Source organism: Choloepus didactylus, chromosome 23 (genome assembly GCF_015220235.1).
Source record: "Choloepus didactylus isolate mChoDid1 chromosome 23, mChoDid1.pri, whole genome shotgun sequence".
Lineage (NCBI taxonomy): Eukaryota > Metazoa > Chordata > Mammalia > Pilosa > Megalonychidae > Choloepus > Choloepus didactylus.
In genome coordinates this window covers 28,853,278-28,871,609 of record NC_051329.1, presented here as the reverse complement: position 1 = coordinate 28,871,609, position 18,332 = coordinate 28,853,278, and the positions used below count along the sequence as shown (strand labels likewise).

The following is an 18,332-nucleotide window of genomic DNA, read 5'->3' as shown; positions in this document are numbered from 1 at the left end:
TTGGGCCTGAATTGGGCTGAAGGTAGTGGATGACATTAACTCAGAGATGCACCTGCTTAGCTCGCAGAGGCTGGTGTCCTGAGATTCCTCAACAATCAGCCTTCTCTCTGGTTCCTAAGGACAGGCAGTAGCACAAGGGGTGTTTCCAGTCAGATAAATCTGGATTCAAGTCCAGCCTCTGAGAAAGAGAAAATCAGCCCCGACACCCAGGAATCTGCCTGGTACTATCAGCCAAGCCTTGGGTTGCTGGGAACTGGCATTCACAGATAATCTGTGGTGTTGTCCTGTTGAACATAAACAATTTCACAGAACATCAGTATCAGAAAAGGCCACTTTGTCACCATGATGGATGAGGCTAAAAAGACAATTCCATAGTCATAGCTGAACTCAGACAAAACGTGAGCATTGTCCAAACCACAGAAAGAACCAAACATTTCTCTATCCTGGCTCATATGAAGATTGGTACGTCTCTACCAATTACAGCTTTAGCCTCAGTCTGGTCGTCCCTCCTTCTAGATAAGATTTATTAAGTTACCTAATCATAGCATCTAATTCGGAAAAAGCCCTACTTCCTCAAACCTTCCTCAAAGTCACGTATAAATCCTTCTAACACTTTATTACTGATATGTCCCATGGTTCCCTACGGGTTGCATTATCCCCTTGCTGTAAGGAGTAATAAACCTAACTTTTTCAACCACAGTTGTGTCTCTTGTGGTCTTTAGCTAGAGGCCATCGACATCTCCCACACTCCCAGTTAAGTGACTTACAGCAGTCTCCATTTCCTCATCTGTTAATTGGCAAGATTTCTTCCTATTGCAAAAGATTATTGTGAGGCTATCTAGTACAGATTTAGACCAGAGTGTGCTCTCAATATACTTTTAAAAATTCCTGCTTGAGCCACGATCTCCTTTGAAAATGTCACAGACTACTATCATTGTGAAAAGAAAGCAATCATCTTCAATGAAAATAAACTCGGTAATTATATTCCCCATTGCCTTTTCTGTTGGACTCATAAGGCAAACTAAAGGAGAGACTTCCATTTGTCCTTTCTCAGAAATGAGATCACTTTCCTGGTCTCTTCTGGAAAGAAATAGTCCATTCCTGAAGCTGTAATGTTAGGAAACCAGCACTATTTCTTCATGTTCTTGTAATTAAAAATTCTCGAGAAATAATGGAATTGGAATGAACAGACTTGAAAGCACCTCAGCTTCATAAAACATATCCAGTAATAGCTTCTCTACTTTAGCACACTAAAGTACTCTACAGACCCTGGAAGCCCTATTGGTGATATTTGCATTTATCCTGATAGGACTCAGCATGAATTTATTATTATTCAATGCCTGCAACAAATTATGCTGAATAAAAAATTCATTCTGGCAAGAAAACTAAAAGAAAGAAAAATGGTCTGATTTCTCCTTCTTCTTGATCTGAGTTATTAGCTCTAACCTTTCACTGTCCTTCTGCCCACTCCACCCCCTTCCCCTTACTCCAATAATAATAAAATAACAATAATGATACAAGCAGTGAATCTTTATTGAATGTTTTTAATGTGCCATGCACTGTGCTAAGAGCTTTATGTAATTTAATCCTTACCTCAGCCTTGTGAGACAAGTATTATTATCCCCCTTTCACAGATGAGGATCAGAGAAGTTCATCAATGTGCCCAAGGCCACACAGTTGGTAAGAATCAGGCTTGAGATTGGAATCTGCTTACAAAACCTGCTCCTGTTGAAATGCTACCTCATGTCCCAGGGATGGAGACCAGAGTCTGTGAAGGGACAGAGAGAGGGATGGGGTTGGGAGGGAAGGAAGGGGCTGGGACAGTGGGGGGCTGGAAGCCGTTCAGGGGCATTCAGACCCACTGTGGTGGGCAGCAGGAAGGAGTGGAGACTAAGACAACAAGACAAGTAGGTGGCCATTGCAGAGTCTGAGGGGGAGTGAGGACCTGAGCTAAGGGGTTTGGGAGACCAAGAAGTTTAAGAATGGGAAAGGATAGTTATTGGGTGGGAGAAAGGGTGTGATTAAGGACCTGAGGCCTCAGGTGTTTTCCTGCCAGGTAAAGAGAGGTAAAGAGGTGTGTGTCTGTGTGTGTGTGTGTGTGGATGGGGGAGTGGTTCTGGTCTATTTGGTGCCCAATTCAGTGTGAATTTCACATAAGCAACAAATAATTTTTTTTGGTGTAAGTATATCCCAAAATATTGCCTGGGATATACTTATACCACAAAGCTATTCATTGTTTATCAGAAATCCACACTTAACTTGGGGTCTTGTATTTTGTTTTTCTTTGCTATATCTGGCAATCCTAGCTAGAGAAAATCCCACAGCCCTGAAAGCCTGGACAGACACTGCCTAGGACTGTGAGGTCCAGGAGGGAAATTTCGGTGACACCAAGACCCTCTCTCAGGTCCTGGGAAGGCCAAAGCTCCAGCACCACCTAAGCCAGGCCACCAGGGGGCAGCCAAGGTCTGCTCAGTGAACAGGCCACCACTCTGAAACCTTTCCCAGGGCCTGGTCACAATGACGACCCAAAGGGACAAAGGCCCTCAGATTCTCAATCTCCCCCAACCACCTTCAGCCTCCCCCATTCCAGGAAATTCTCCCTTCACCCATCGATGTTCAAGCCAGAAACCAGGAAAAAAATACGTATAAAATAATAGGTTTGAAAACAATTCAGGAATATGGTATTGTAACCAAGAAGTTAAGATTTAAGAAATGATAATGGTTACTGAATCATTATATAGATATTTATTTTTACTTTCCAGTATATTAGAATAGACAGAGGGAAATACCTGAAATGTCTTAATGTAACCCAGCTGCCTTGATCTTTGATAATGATTGTATAACCATACAGGCTTTATCTTGTGATTGGAAAAACCTTGTGACTGACCCCCACTTATACTCCCTTATCCTATTTTTCAACTTTAGAGTCTTATGATCACTAAAGACAGCTCCTAATGTTTATTAACGAAGGGCTTTTACATACAACAAAGAAGTCCTAAGTGTTCAGTTCCACAAAATTTTTCATAGGTACACACCTGTGTAATCATCACAAAGCAAGATATAGGCTGCTCTATCACCTATGGTGGCCTCTAGCATCGTGTGGCTATCGAGTGCTAGGGATGTGGCAGTTCCAATTGGGATGAGCAGAAAGTGTAAATACACATGAGATTTCAAAGACAATACAAAAACAAGTTGTAAAAGAGCTCTTTGATAACTTTTAGTATTGACTATATGTCAAAAGAATATTTTACATATTGGACTACATAAAATTTGTTATTAAAATTAATTTCACCTGTTTCTTTTATTTTTAAAAAAATATGGCTCCTAGAGATTTAAAATTACATTTGTGGTTTTCATTAGTGTTCTGTTGTTCAATGCTGGTGTAGACAGAATCTGATTTGTTCACCTGTAAAATAGGGACTCAGAGAGGTGGAGTCATTGGCTGATGGTCACACTGCCCAACAGTGGCAGAGTGGGATGGGAAATCAGATAGATCTGAATCCCAGGCATGGTGTTCCCCCCAGTGCCCTAGACTGACAAGGAACCCTACAGAGTCTGCCATTTCACCTTTGCCAGTGTTGTATCCCCTCCTGAGACCTCAAACACTCCCAACGGAAACCTAAAGTCAGATTGTCCATCCTGGAGTGGAGGCATCAGGGGAGGCTTCCTGGAGGAGGTGGCAAAGTCAACACCCGAAGAATGAGTAGGAACAAGCCAAGTGAAGGAGGGGGGTGAATGTTTCAGGCAAAGGGAACTGCATGTACAAAGGCCCTGAGAGGGCCTCGTAATTGGGGAAATGAAATTAGCTCTGCGTGGTTGGAACGTAGAAATGGGGATGGGATGAGAGCAACTGGGCTCAGATGCAGGGCCTGCCAAGCTTCAACCTGAGGGCTGGGGCAAGGGGGTGGGCGAGAACAGAATTAAACAGGAGAGGGACCTGAGCAAGTTTGCATTTTAGAAAGATCAGGCCTGCTGCCATTTGGAGAATCCTTATTCTAAGAGGGAAAACTGAGAGCCAGAGAGGCAAAAGCCTTGGCCAGGGTTGTAGAGTGAGTCAGAGAGAGGATAGAGCCCAGACAAGGACAAAGGCATGAGAAGGACCCTAGAAACGCAAAGACTTACTCAGGAGGTCCTCAAGGAGGTGCTGGACAAAGGATGTCCACCAGATGGCAGCAGAGGCCAGCCGAAACCCCAAGGGCATCTGGTGAAGTGGGCCCACCCTGCTTTCCCACAGGCCTTCCCACTCCCCCACCTTCCTGGTATGGGCACGAGGGACTGCTCCCCAGGCCCTTGTGTCCAGACCACAGAGCGGCAAGGAAAGCCCTCTACATCAGGAGTCTCCAGGTCTGCTGTTGACCTTGGCCAAATTCAGAGATAAAACTGTGCTTGAGAACTTGGATCCTTGGCTGTAGAAATAAAAGGACTACTATCGATGCAAAATGAGACGAAATAGTTTCAGTGGCTGAGAGATTTCAACTGGAGTTGAGAGGTCACACTGGTGGACATTCTTATGCACTATATAGATAACACCTCTTAGGTTTTAATGTATTGGAATAGCTAGAAGGAAATACCTGAAACTACCAAACTCCAACCCAGCAGTCTGGATTCCTGAAGACGATTATATAATAACGTAGATTACAAGGGGTGACAGTGTGATTGTGAAAACCTTGTGGATCACACTCCCTTTATCTAGTGTATGGACGGATGAGTAGAAAAATGGGGATAAAAACTAAATGACAAATAGAGTGGGATGGGGGGAATGGTTTGGGTGTTCTTTTTTCACTTTTATTTTTTATTCTTATTCTGATTCTTTCTGATGTAAGGAAAATGTTCGGAAATAGATTGTGGTAATGAAAGCATAAATATATGATCATACTGTGAACAGTTGATTGTATACCATGGATGATCATATGCTATGTGAATATATTTCGATAAAACTGAATTTAAAAAAAAAAAGGACTATTATTTAGTCTCTGAGCATCTTCAGCTTGCCTCTGGATCTCCTTTTATGCTCCCCACCCACCCTCTTCATCCTGTTGAGTGAGACTCCCAGGCCCTTTCAGAAGCCCCAAGGTCCAAGCCAGTCCCAAGAGGGAAGAAAGGGATGTAAGCCAAGGTCTCTAAGTTAGAGCCAACAAAAATAGCCCAGACTTAAACCCCAGCCAAGTCACCCTGTATAGAACAAAATGGTGGAAAAGAACTTCGGGATAAGTCTGATTTCCTCCCTGTGCCTCCATTGTGAAATGGGGTTAAGAGTTTCTGCCCTGCTCACCCTATGCCCACTCCCCCACACTGGATGCCCTGTCAAATTTGAATATCAGATAATCAACAAATAATTGTTTTAGTTTATGTATGTCCCATGCAATATTTGGGGCATACTTACACTACAAAATATTCACTGTTTTCTGAAATTCAAATTTAACTAGCCTCCAATCCTACCGCTGGAGTGTGGTGGAATGTAAATGTCAGATGCCATCTAAGCAGAAAGGATGCAATTCAAGAACTCCATCTTGTTCTGCCCTTTGGGGCCCGGTTGTCCAGCTAAATGGGAGCATTCGGGGCCCATTCAGCCCCATGTCCCATTGGGTTTGCCCACAGTTTGGGTGAGAGGGTGTCTCACACCACATCAGGGAGCTCTCATGGGCAGTTCCTGGCCCACTGAGAGTTCTTTTTGTCTGTAAGCCCTTTTTCTCTTTTCTGATCCTCACCACACTCCCTGGGAAGTAAGAAGGGTAGGCACAAAAAACTTGATCCATAGATAAACATCATGGAGGCTCAGCCAAGCTAAGTGACTTGCTCAAGCCTTCCCAGTGAGTGGAATCAGAACCAAAGATCAAACCCAGAGTGTAAAGATTTTCTGAGCCTCTCAGAACCCCACTAGCAGGCTGGAGCCAGCTGATGGAAAGGAAGAAGCTCATGTACTACAACCCGAGAAACTGGGCATCAAGTCAGTCATACTGCAAGCCTGCCTGGCTCCTATCCTCAAGTCCTCTTCTTAAATGCAGACCCCACTTGTCAAAGACCCCACTTGTCAAACTCCTCATGAAGTAGGTACTATTTCATCTCCACTTTACCAATGAGGCACAGAGAGGCAAAAGAGCTTGCCAAAGATCACACAGATAGTTAAGTGTGATGGTTTGGTTCATGTGTCAACTTGGCCAGGTGATGATGTCCAGGTGTCTGGTCAAGAAAGCACTGCAAGGATATTTGTGGCCAGTTAATAAACCAGAAGGCTGGTTTATTAAATCGGTCAATTGGCTGCACCTGTGACTGGTTACATCAGCAAAGGGCATGTCTTCCACAATAAGAAAATTCAATCAGCTGGATTTAATCCAATCAGTTCAAGACATTTAAGGGAGGAAGAGAGAGAACCTTACCTTCTTTTACGGCTAGCCAGCGTCTCCTAAGGAGTTCATCAAACACCTTCATCAGAGTTGCCAGTTCACTGCCTGCATTATAGAATTTGGACTCGCGCATCCTCACAGTTGCATGAGACACTTTTATAAAACCTTACATTTACAGATATCTCTTGTTGGTTCTGTTTCCCTAGACAACCCTAACTAATACAGTAAGGAAAAAGCCAGGACTCAAATCCAAGTCCATCTTGGGCTTATTCTATATTTCACTAAAGTGCTTTACTTAAGTTCCAGGTATTGGATACCCCTGTAGTTCCTAGGTAGAAAATCAATCTACAAACAATATCAGTGTTGTTTCTTCCTTTTAAGACTTGACAATTCTTAATTCTTTTTCTTGTGTTATTGCATTGGCTACTATGTTCAGCAGCATTAATAGTAAGCATCCATGATTTGTTCCTGATTTCAATGGACTGCTTCTCTGTTAGTTACCTTTTGCTGTGTAATAAATATCCAGAACTTAGTTTCTTAAAGCGACAACATCTATTATCTTACAAAGTTTTTGAAGATCAAGAATTTGAGAGCAGCTTAGTTGGGTGGCTCTGGCTTAGGGTCTCTCATGAGATTTGGAGAAATCAAGGTGTCAGCCAGATTTCTCCAAAGAGGCTATACAAATGGCCAATAAGCATATGAAAAGATCAACATCATTAGTCATGAAGGAAATGTAAGTCAAAACCACAATCAGATACCACTTCACACCTATTAGGATGACTACAATAAAAAAGACAGACAATAACAGTGCTGACAAGGTTGTGTAGAAATTAGAACACTCATACATTGCTGGTGGGAATGTAAAATGGTGCAGCCACTTTGGAAAACAGTTTGGCAGTTCCTTAAAATGTTAAACATGAAGTTACTATATACCCAGAGATACTCCTAGAGATACCCAAGAGAATTGAAAACATATGCCCACACAAAAACTTATACTTGAATGTTCATGGCAGTATTATTCATAAAAGGCAAAAAGTAAAGACAATCCAAATGTTAATCAACTGATGAGTGGATAAACAAAATGTGGTATATCCATAAAATGGAATATTATTTGACAATGAAAAGGAAGATAATACTTAATTGGTAAGAATTTCTATTTGGGATGATGGAAAAGTTTGGTAAGGGATGGTGATGATGGTCGCACAACATTGTGAATGTAAATTAACAGCACTGAATTATATATTGGAGTGTGGCTAAAAGAAGACATCTTTAGATTGTATATATGTTACTAGAATAAAAATTTTTAAAAAAAGGAATGAAGTACTGATACGTGCTACAACATGGATGAACCCTGAATATATTATGCTAAGTAAAAGAAGTCAGTGGTGACCACATATTACATGATTCCGTTTGTATAAATGTCTAGAATAGGCAAATCCACAGAGGCAGAAAGTAGATTAATGGTTGTTAGTGCACTGGGGGAGTGACTGCTAATGGGTACAGGGTTTCTTTTGGGGGTGACAAAAATATTGTGGAATTTGGTAGTGGTAATTGTTGCAAACCTTGTGAATATATAAAACTCCTGAATTGTACACTGTAACATGGTGGATTGTGTGGTATGTGAATTATATCTCAATAAAGTTGTTACCTAGTCATCTGGCCCAGCTGGACTAGAGCTGGAAAATCTGCTTACAAGATGGCACATGCCCAAGGATGTTGGCAGGAGGCCTCAGTTCCACTCTCAGCACACGTCATCAAGCTTCCTCCAGAGCAAACGAGCCAAGAAAGAGAGCAAGGAGGAAGGCACAATGCCTTTTATGACTTAGTCTCAAAAGGTACGTCACCTGTGCCATGTTATTCATTAGAAGCCAGTCACCAAGTATAGCCCACACCCAAGGGCAGGGGAATAGTCTCCACCTTGTGAAGGAGGGTATCAAAAGAGTTGTGCACATCTTTTTATGCCACCACAGCTTCTACTGTTTCTCCATTAGGTACAGTGGTTTTTGTGGGCTCCCTGACTCTCCAGCTCTCTCTTTCCTTCTCCCTCTCTTCTATCCCTAGTTTAATGAGCCATTGAATAGAATCTAATGCTTTTCTTCCTAGCTATTGAGATAATTAGACACAGTTGAGTCCCATACTTTATGTTTTCAAGCCTGGGGCTGGGCTCAGTTGATGCTGGCAGTGTTCGCAGCTGGACTCCTACCTGGAAAGCTCATGGGGACGGTCCTGTACCCATAGCTTCCTAATCTTTAGCCTTGGATCTCCTGGAACACACTGCCTTCCGAGCTTTTCGGATTCTCTCTCCTGGTCCACAGGGGGGCATCTCCAGTCAATGGGTGGATGAGGGCCCAGGAACTGCAAGGAGCGTGCAGCTGCAGGAGCTGCAAGGAGCGGGCAGCTGCAGCACCTTTTGTACCTATGACAGAGGAGCGGAGACCACCCTCTTCCCGGGCAGCCCCCAGCCAGTGATTGAGCCCAGCTGTGGCGCCGGGACCTGGTCACTTCTGCCCGAGTCAGGGCTCCTCTATGGGCAATCTTTGCACCAGAATTCCCTGCTGGTTAGCTGAGACGTCTCAGAGAGGCACTGCAGCCTGAGGCTCTTCTTACCCAATCCTCCTTCCTTCCCCACTTCTTCCCTCAAAGATGTCCGACCTGCAACAGCAACTTTCTTTTTAATTAAATTCAGTTTTATTGAGATATATTCACATACCATACAATCATCCATGGTGTACAATCAACTATTCATAGCACCATCATATAGTTAGTTATGCATTCATCACCCCAATCTATTTTTGAACATTTTCCTTACACCAGAAAGAATAAGAATAAGAATAAAAAATAAAAATAAAAAAGAACACCCAAATCATTTCCCTCATCCCACCCTATTTTCCATTTAGCTTTTGTCCCCATTTTTCTACTCATCCATCCATACACTGGATAAAGGGAGTGTGATCCACAAGGTTTTCAGTCACACTGTTACCCTTGTAAGCTACATTGTTATACAATCGTCTTCAAGAGTCAAGGCTACTGGGTTGCAGTTTTATAGTTTCAGGTATTCACTTCTAACTATTCCAATACATTAAATCTTTAAAAGGGTTATCTATATAGTGCGTAAGAGTGCCCTCCAGAATGACCTCTCGACTCCATTTGGAATCTCTCAGCCACTGAAACTTTATTTGGTTTCATTTTGCCTCCCCCTTTTGGTCAAGAAGATGTTCTCAATCCCATGATGCCGGGTCGCAGGATTCATATCCTGCGTTGCCAGGGAGATTTATACCCCTGGAAGTCAGGTCCCACCTAGCGGGGAGGGCAGTGAGTTCACCTGCCAAGTGCAACTGCATCTTAAGGCTCTTCCTGCCCAATCCTGCTCCCTCCCCCTTAATCTTTCGCAGGCATTTCCTCCAATAAACTTTGCACTTTTCAGTTGTCTTGGCTTGGCAGCTGCTTCCCCGAGGTGCAGTGGCTCCTCTCCGGCTTTCTGACCCCATCCCTTGCAGAGGATGAGTTTCTCCTTTCCTGCTCTCCCATGAGTATTCTCTGTCCAGGACCTCCCCCTGCGCCTGGCACACAACAGACACTCAGTAACTGTTTGTGAATGGGCACAGAATGCTCTGGAGCTAGGCACAGCCCGCCCTGTTCTCCTGGCACTGAGAGTGGCAGAGAGCCCCTGGATGGGGCTGGGAGGGCCAGCTCCCAAGGGTAGAGAGAGGGCACCTGCCAGGGCCTCAAGGAGGAAGCCCCTGAGATGGGGAGGCTGTGGGGAGCACAGCTGAGAGTCTCCCAGGCCCTGGAGAGGCTGCTTCCAGCACACCAGGGGAGGCCAGATTTAGCTTCTCCCCTGATCCTGGATATCACTCCTTTCTCTCTCTCTGTCCATTTCTACAATGGATGAGAAGCCCCGCCCCACCTCTCCCCAGGGAGGGGCAGGGGTTGTGACATCCGATGAGGTCATGGCTGGGAAAATGTGAAGGGAAAAGGGCAGGGCACACCCAGGGGGCACCGCTCTGGCCCTGGGCTCTGGGTCATGGTGGGGAGGAGGAGAGCAGAGAGAGGAGTGGGGAAGAGAGGGGAAAGGGGGAGGAGAGGGGAGGAAGTACAAAACGAGGGAGGGAGAGAGATAAAAGAAAAAAAGGACAAAGAAGGAGAGATGAAGCAGAGAGAAAGGAATAAAATGAGGGAGATAAAGATAAATTAACAGAGAGAGAGAGAGAGAGACGGAAAAAGAGGAAAAGAGAGTGTGGGAGAGAGAAGTACAGAAAGATAGCTGTGGAGATGGAAGGGCAGAAAGAATGGGAAATTGGGAGGGAGGCAGAGAGAGATGATGAAAGAGAAGGAGAGAGTGAAAAAAATGTAAAAGACAGAGGAGAAAAAGAGGAAGATGAAAGAAATAGAGAAAAAGGGAGATTTAGATAGAGAGAGAAAGATGCAGAGAGAGAGAGAGAGAGAGAGAGAGAGGGATAGAGCAGACAGAAAAAAATTATGAGAATCAGAGCCAGAGAGGGGAAGAGAAAGAAACAAGGAGATGGAGAGAGAAGAGAGAGAAGCTAAAAGGAGGGGAAGAGTGATGGAGACTGATGGAAGTGGGCAGGGAAAGGGACAGACAGACGGATGGGGGGAGGAGACACCTCTTCTCTGAGCCCCCCGCTCCTCGCTCCCTACCAGCACCCACCTTGCTCCCCACTCCACTCCTTCCATCTGCAGGGTCCAGCCTGTCCTGTCCTGCTGGTTTAGCCCCTGCCACCCCACGCCCTCTGCTCTCACATCTCTGGGGAGCACCGCTGTGTGAGGCAAGGAGTCCCAGCCTGTCCTGAGGACTGACTGATGTGGCAGCCCGGGTGGAGTTTGAGAGGGAAGCCCAGTGACACCCTCCTTGTAGACCTGGGCAGGCCCCAGCTTGCCTCCCTCTGGGACCCAGACAGCAAGAGACCTCAGAGATCAACTCTAAGGCCCTCACTGTACAGAGGAGGCAACCAAGGCCCAGAGAGGAACAGGGATGAGCCCCACATCACACAGCCAGGCAGCAGTGGCCAGGCCAGGACTAGATATCACAGAGGCTGTGATCCGCAAGACCTTGGCACTTGACTTTCTCCTGGGCAAATTGCTTCCTGCCCAGGGATGTCCTGAGGCTTCGGGGATGGTGTTTTGGGTGCCGGGCACCATGCCGAGAGGCTCACCCAACACTAACGGTGTGAGGTAACTACTGTCAGAATGTCTGTGGGAGAGACAAGGAAACTGAGGCACAGAGAAGCCTTGGTTAAGGTCACGCAGCACTGGGACCCAAGCCTCCCTGGGTGATGGGCAGGGAAGTGTTAAAATCCAGAAAACAGGGCAGAGGTGGGTCTAGGAAAATGTACCTGAACAGTGGTTCTTAAACATCAGACTTCTTCCCAGAGGGACTCACCTTTGTTCAATCATGTCCCTATCCTGGGGAACCTGGGTCTCCCCTGCACCCCTGCCACCACTCGCCCTACCCCACTCCCCACGCCCCCTTTCCTGAACCTCTGGAAAGAAGGAGCTTGGCTCCCTGCCTACGCCTGCCCTTCTTCCTTCTCACTGTCCCCAGCCTGTGACTCTCTGAGCCACAGGCCCAGGTTGGTTCCGAGGCCAGAAAGACGGTGGTTCCCACCCCCAGCTCTGCCCTGGAGCTCTGCCTCACCGGGGTTCATCCTCCAGGAAGAGACTCAAGTGGAGATTGGGAGGATGTTGAAGGAGCCAGAGGTGCCAGGCAGATGGACTGACAGACAGACAAGTCACCATCCTGGCCAGCCCTAACTTCCCAGCAAAGCCCTCCCCCATCCCCGAAGAGCTCCAGGCCCAGCCTTTAGCCTCCCCAGCTCGGGCCTGACTGATGCAGGTGCCTCACTCTCGCTGAGCCTCAATTTCATCATCCACACACTGGGCGTAATCGCCCAAGCTTCACCCATGGTTCAGAGCCAAATGACATCTAAATCAGCTTTGGGATACGGGAACAAGTGCTGGGTGCTGCCCCTCCCTAATGGAGGAGCCCCTCTCTCTTGGGGGATACCTGATGACAGTGTGCCCCTCAAGGTGGTTACTACCCAGAGATGGAAGTGGCTGCAGACCCGGTCCCCCAGGCCACCTTCTCCTCCTCTGGGGTCCATAGTCCTTCCAAGTTGAGAGGGGTGGCCCCTGCCCATGCTGCTCTCCAGGACTGCTCCAGCCAGGTGTCCAAGCAGATTGGCAGGGCTGCTCCTGGGCCAGGCCCCTGCTCAGAGTCCCAGGAAGTGGGAGCCCAGGAGCGTTGTGTCCTGAGACAAACAAGGGCCTTTCCAAGAACCAGAAACAGGAGCAGGGGGAGGGTGGGGAGCAATAGGGGTGGCCAGGGGCAGGACACTACCTTTCCCAGAAGCCCTGGGAGCCCCACGGGCAGCAGCCCCAGTGTCCCAGCCCTGCCCTTACCTCCTGCACCCAGCCCTGGCTGCTGGTCCATGGCCCCCTGCCAGCCTGATGGAGGTGGGGGGTGGCAGCCACCACTGGGGAGGGGTGGGGGGAGAATGGAATGAGGATGGGTGCTGGGGGATCCCCTCCGAGTCAGTGAACCCTCTTTTCTCCCCTTGGAGGTGGAGACACCTCCTGGCCCCCGCTCCCTGGGGCCCAAGGCTTCGGTTCCCACGGTCCCCATCTGGGCGGGGCTGGCGGCAGGTGACTGGACGGCGCTGAGGAGGGCAGGGTGGGTGGGGACATGGGCCCCGGCATGTGCCCTCCTTGGCCAATCAGAGGCCTGCCGGGCCGGTGGGTTCGGTTACAAGCCAGAGATCACCCCATACTCCAGCCGCCTTCCTCCTCCTCCCGCAGCTCCATTCATTGGCCCCACTGTGCCAGGCCTGCTGATCACCGCTTCCGCTCCGGCCACCGACTAGCTGCCGCCTCGTGGGCCTCCAGGGGCGGGCGTCCCGGGGGCTTTGTCTGACCGGAATGGGGGTTCTGGCAGGGTTGCTGGAGGTGCTGAGCTTCCTAGGGGTGGCTCTGGGGAGCTCTCTTGCCCTCCACTGGGACAGCACCTCCTGTCACTTGGCAGAGCCCATACCCGGGGGCACCCTGAGGTCCCTGAGCTTCCTGGGCAAGGATGCTCAGGGGCTGGCCCTGTTCCATGCTCACTGGGATGGGCATGGGGGGCTCCAGGCGTGTACCCGGCGGGATGAGCCCGAAGTCATGGCAGCCTTCAGGGCCCTCTGCACTCATGATACCACTCGGGACTCCTTCGCCCACACACCCTGGCCCGAGCTGCAGAGAGCCCTGACCACCCTGCAGAGTCAGTGGGAGGCCTGCCAAGGACCTGAGGAGAGCCTGGCAGGGGCCAGGGAAAAAACGAGCAGCAAGGTGGGACAGAGAACCTGACAGAGGAGACCGGAGAGTGAAGAGAGGCTGGACTATGCCTGGCACACTGTGGTGTGGCTTCGGGGACTCTGCTGGGAATACCTCAGAGCTGGGTGAGCCATGGGGTCTGGGCTGGGGGACTGGAGGGGGGAATGCAAGCTTTAGCCCTGGCTCCCTGCTCTCCCCGGCTGTGTGTCTTTGAGGGAGACACTTAACCACTGTGTGCTTCAGTTTCCTTATCTGCAAATTGAGGGTGACAATGATCCACATCACGGTATGTGTGAATGAAGTCGCGGATGGGGAAGGTCCTACTCAAACTGGGAGTCCTCATTGATCACCATTCTCAGGGAGGAGGCTGGGGCCCTCCAGGCTAGGATGAGCCAAAAGCCACTACCCAAGAGGCTTTATGGGCTCCCGTCTTACCCCCTGACAAAGGGCCCGGTGGAGTGGGCACTGAGACCCAGAGGCCTGGGTTCAAATCCCAGTGAAGCACATCCAAGCCGGGCAAGCCACTTCCCCTCACTGAACCTCAGTTTCCTCACCTGTGAAATGGAGGTGACACCTCCCTCGCAGGGCTTGGGTGTGGACTTGCCTGGCATGTGGGGAATGCTTGGTAAACTGCGCTCTTGCTCAGATGGTGACACGCAAGGATAATTTTTTGTTTTTTTAACTCCCGATTCCCTATCCTCAACCCAACCCCTGGTAACCCTGTATTCTAGTTACTGACTCTATTAATTTGCATATTCTAATTATTTCATATGAGATCATACAGTATTTCTTCTTTTGTATCTGGCTTATGTCACTCAGCATGATGTCTTCCAATAATACTCCAAGGTATGGATATACCACATTTTGTTTATCCATTCATCAGTTGATGGGCACTTGGGTTACTTCCGTCTTGGGGCAGTTGTGAATAATGCTGCTATGAACATTTGTGTGCAAATATCTGTTCGAGTCCCTGTTTTCAATTCTTTGAGATATATACCTAGAAGTGGGATTGCCGGGACATACCGCAATTCTATATCGGACTTGATGAGGACTTGCCAAACTGTTTTCCACGGCAGCTGCACCATTTTACCTTCCCACCAGCAATGTACAGGGGTTACTATTTCTCCACAAGGGATGACTTTTTTTTTGCACTGCTGGCACAGCTGCCTGTGCTGCTGTGAGGAGGGTTGGGGGGAGAGGACCGGGCACCTCTGAGCCGGAGTGGGTGGGGTGGCTTCCTGGCGAAGGCAGCACCCTGCCTGTTTGCCAATTCCATTATGTACACATTCGTATCTTTGGAGTTTGGGAACTCTGGGGGCAGACTCCAGCTGCCCAAGGAAGCCCTTTCCATGTGCAAGAGTTCATGGGTGGACTTTCCCAACAGGGGCTGCGACTCAGCGCTCTCTTCAAGCTTTGAAACTGTGAGAGTTCCACAGAGGGAGGGTGACTGGCCTGAGGTTACCTGGAGCGCCTGCGTCAGGGCTGGGGTGGGCATAGCTGGTGGGTGGTGCCTGGGACCCTGCTAAGCTGGTGCCTCCCCCCACCACCACCACAGGGGTCTTCAAGGGCCCTGATCTCTGCTGTCGGGAACACGACCTCTGCCCACAGACCATCTCGCCCTTCCAGTACAGCTATGGCATCCGAAACTACCGATTCCATACCATCTCCCACTGCGACTGTGACGCTAGGTTGGCTCAGGGAAGGGAGGGCTGGGAGCTCGGGGCGGGGCAGAGTTGCCCGGTTCCTGGGTGTGGACTCTGGAATCCCAGAGGCTCCTAAAGCATTGGCCAGCCTGAATCCCACCGTGCAGGAAGGGACCCTGGGACCCCAAACCAGCCGGCTGGTAGTTGCAGGGTGGTTTGGGCCATATGCCAAGCAGCCCTCTCTGGTCTGGGGAACTGAGTACCTGCTCCGGGCAGGTTCTGGAAATGCCTATGGAACCAGCGTGACTCCGTCTCAGACCTCGTGGGTGTGGCCTTCTTCAACGTGCTGGAGATCCCCTGCTTCGTGCTGGAGGAGCAGGAGGGCTGTGTGGCGTGGTACTGGTGGGGCGGGTAGGTGGCTGCCCCCTGGAGCCTCTTCCTGGGCTCCAAGTTTGGGGAGGGAGGCCTGTCTGTCTGTCTCCCAGGGAATGATGCCACATCTTGCCTGAACTCTCCTCAGGGCAGGGCCTAAGACCCAAACCCTCTCTGGGTGCCCCCTACAGCCCAGCGGGGTAGGGGATAGGACTGGCAGAGTTTTGGTAGTAGATCCTGGGGTTAGGGGAGATTCCTGTCGCCAACTGCTGTCCCCACCCCACCCCTCCCCCATCAGCTGTAGGACATACGGCTCCGTGCCCCTTGCCAGCCTCCAGCCCAGGACCCTCTACAATGCCTCCTGGAGCCCCCCGGCCACCCAGTTGACTCCCAGTTCCCAGAGTCTGGCCCCATCAAGCCCTAACGGAAGCAGCACCCTTGGAAGTGGCCACGACAGCATGAAGGCCCCACGCACCCCAGCAAAGCCAGCACCTCGGCCCTCCACAGGCCAGCCAGTGGTCTCTGAGCATGGCCTAAAACCTCAGGGTGAGCTCAGGAGTGTAAGGGAGTGTCCCTGTTTGTGTGTGTGTGTGTGTAAGGGGCTGTGGGTTTCCTCCTTTCCTGCTCCAAACTCTTCCCGGATCTCCCCACCTCTCTCTTCAAATCAAATCATTCAGTCAAAAGGATTTTTGTAAGACAAACTTGACCATGTCACACTCCCTTGCTATAGCTCCTGCCATGGCTCCCCATTACCTTAGCTGACGATGTCCCAACACCCAGGGACCCTCAGGCCCTGGCCTGCAGACCCTCCCCTTAGTTGACACTCCCTTCTCATGAACACTGTCTCCCCACTCTGGACCTCTGCACATGCTGTTCCTGCTGCCTGGCCCACTCTCCCCGACCACCCTTCAGCCTCGGCGTAGCCTCCTCTGCCTCTGGGAAGTCTTTACTGGCCATACTCAACGCTCTGTGCTTCCCATAGTGCCATTCCCATGAGTGCAGATTTCCCAGGATACAAAGGGCGTGAGACATTGGGAGGACGTGTGTGTGCGACACAGCATGTGTCCTGGGGTGACTCCTGGACAGCAGTGGGCACTGGTGGGGGCTCTCCTTGGGCCTGGGCTCTCCTCACCACCACACCCACCCCCAGGTGCCCGCCGTGCCTGCCGCAGCTTCCGCCGCCTGGACCAGTGCGAGCACCAGATCGGGCCCCAGGAGACCAAGTTCCATCTACTCAACAGAGCCCGCGAGCCCCTCTTCCACTGCAACTGCACGCGCCGGTGAGGCCTGCTTGGGCCCTGGGGGTTGAGGGTTGGGAGGTGCCTACCTGCTCCAGTACCTGGGAAGGGGCCCCTGGCCAGTGAGGCCCTGCCCCGGCCCGAGACTGCCTCTGCTCTTAGTCTGGCACGCTTCCTGAGGCTCCACGGCCCACCTGCTGGCACCAACTCACTTTGGGGACTGCTGGGCGTGAGCTGCTTCAAGCTGGCCCCTCCACCGGACTGTGCCGAGGCTAAAGGGTGAGTGATGGCAGGATCAGGCTGGAGGGGTGGGGGCTTCTCCCTAGGGGTTGGTCCCCTACATACCCTTCATGTGCCTGGGCCAAGAGGGTGTGGAAATGGGGTCAGGGGCCCTCTGAGTTCCATTACCATCATCCCCCTACCTCGTCCACCCTCTGCCACCCAGGTCCAGCCCCAGCTCTGCAGCTGGCCCAGGTTTGCATCTCAGCTCCGTCATTTACTTCCTGTGTGGCCTTGTCAAGTTGATTCACCTTTCTGAGCCCCCTTTCCTTATTTGAGAAATGCTTGTAGGGGCCTGGGGATGGTGGGTGTGAAGCACTTAGCCCAAGACACCCTTGCTTAACTGTTAAATCCACAATCTCATTTGGATTTCCATCCTCAAAGCCGGCCTCTTGTTACCTGGCTCATTTTGCACAGGTGAGAAAACTGAAGACCAGACTGGCCCAGGGTTCTGCAGCCAGCTGGAGGCCAAACCCAGGGCCCAGAGTCCCAGCCCAGGGCTTATTCTGCCTACTCCTCAACTGTAACTCATCCCTCCCTGCATTGCCAGTGACCCCAGCTCACCTCTGCTCCTCTCTGGGCCTTGGCCTCTCTGTCTTCAGAGCAGGGTGGGCTCCTGGCCAGCCCTGACTGCCTGCTCCATACCTCTCTCCCCACAGCTGCTCCAGAGACCTTACAGCCATCAAGGTGTCAGCTCGACACTTGCGGTGGCTTCGGCAGAAGCTACCTCAGCTCCGGGGCACGGGCATAGGTGAGGGGCAGGCACAGCCAGTGGAGCCCCCAGGGGTCCCCACGTCATTCTACAGCCGGTGCCTGCAGCTGACCCAGGCAGCCTGGAGACCCACTGGGCCACAGAAATCCTGGAGCCAATGACCTCAATTCCAGCTCTCCTGGACACCAGCCTGGACCTTGTCCATGGCATTGCCAGGCTCTGGGGGTTTCAGCCTTCTCTCCACAGGTTAGACTGAAGCATGGCAGGGCCTCCTGTGGATGACCAGGAGGCTGGATGGCTAGGAGGGGCAGCCAAAGACCCAAAGGCTGGCCTGGGTCTCCTGCTGTGCTGGGTGACCTTGGGCTAGTTAACACCACCCCTCTGTGCCCAGATGTGGTGTTCAGGAGGCTCCCTCTGC

At 50.3% G+C, this 18,332-nt stretch overlaps 1 protein-coding gene across 1 annotated transcript; it reads left to right on the top strand.

The window, feature by feature from the left end:
- Window positions 1-13,280: 13,280 nt before the first annotated feature.
- PLA2G3 (phospholipase A2 group III) lies at window positions 13,281-18,092 on the top strand. Its single transcript, XM_037817352.1, is given in 9 exon segments — window positions 13,281-13,667; window positions 13,669-13,795; window positions 15,226-15,358; window positions 15,590-15,724; window positions 15,984-16,096; window positions 16,099-16,196; window positions 16,724-16,965; window positions 17,086-17,202; window positions 17,862-18,092. Coding segments are annotated over 9 exon segments (1,566 nt in total). The 3' UTR covers window positions 18,076-18,092.
- Window positions 18,093-18,332: the final 240 nt, after the last annotated feature.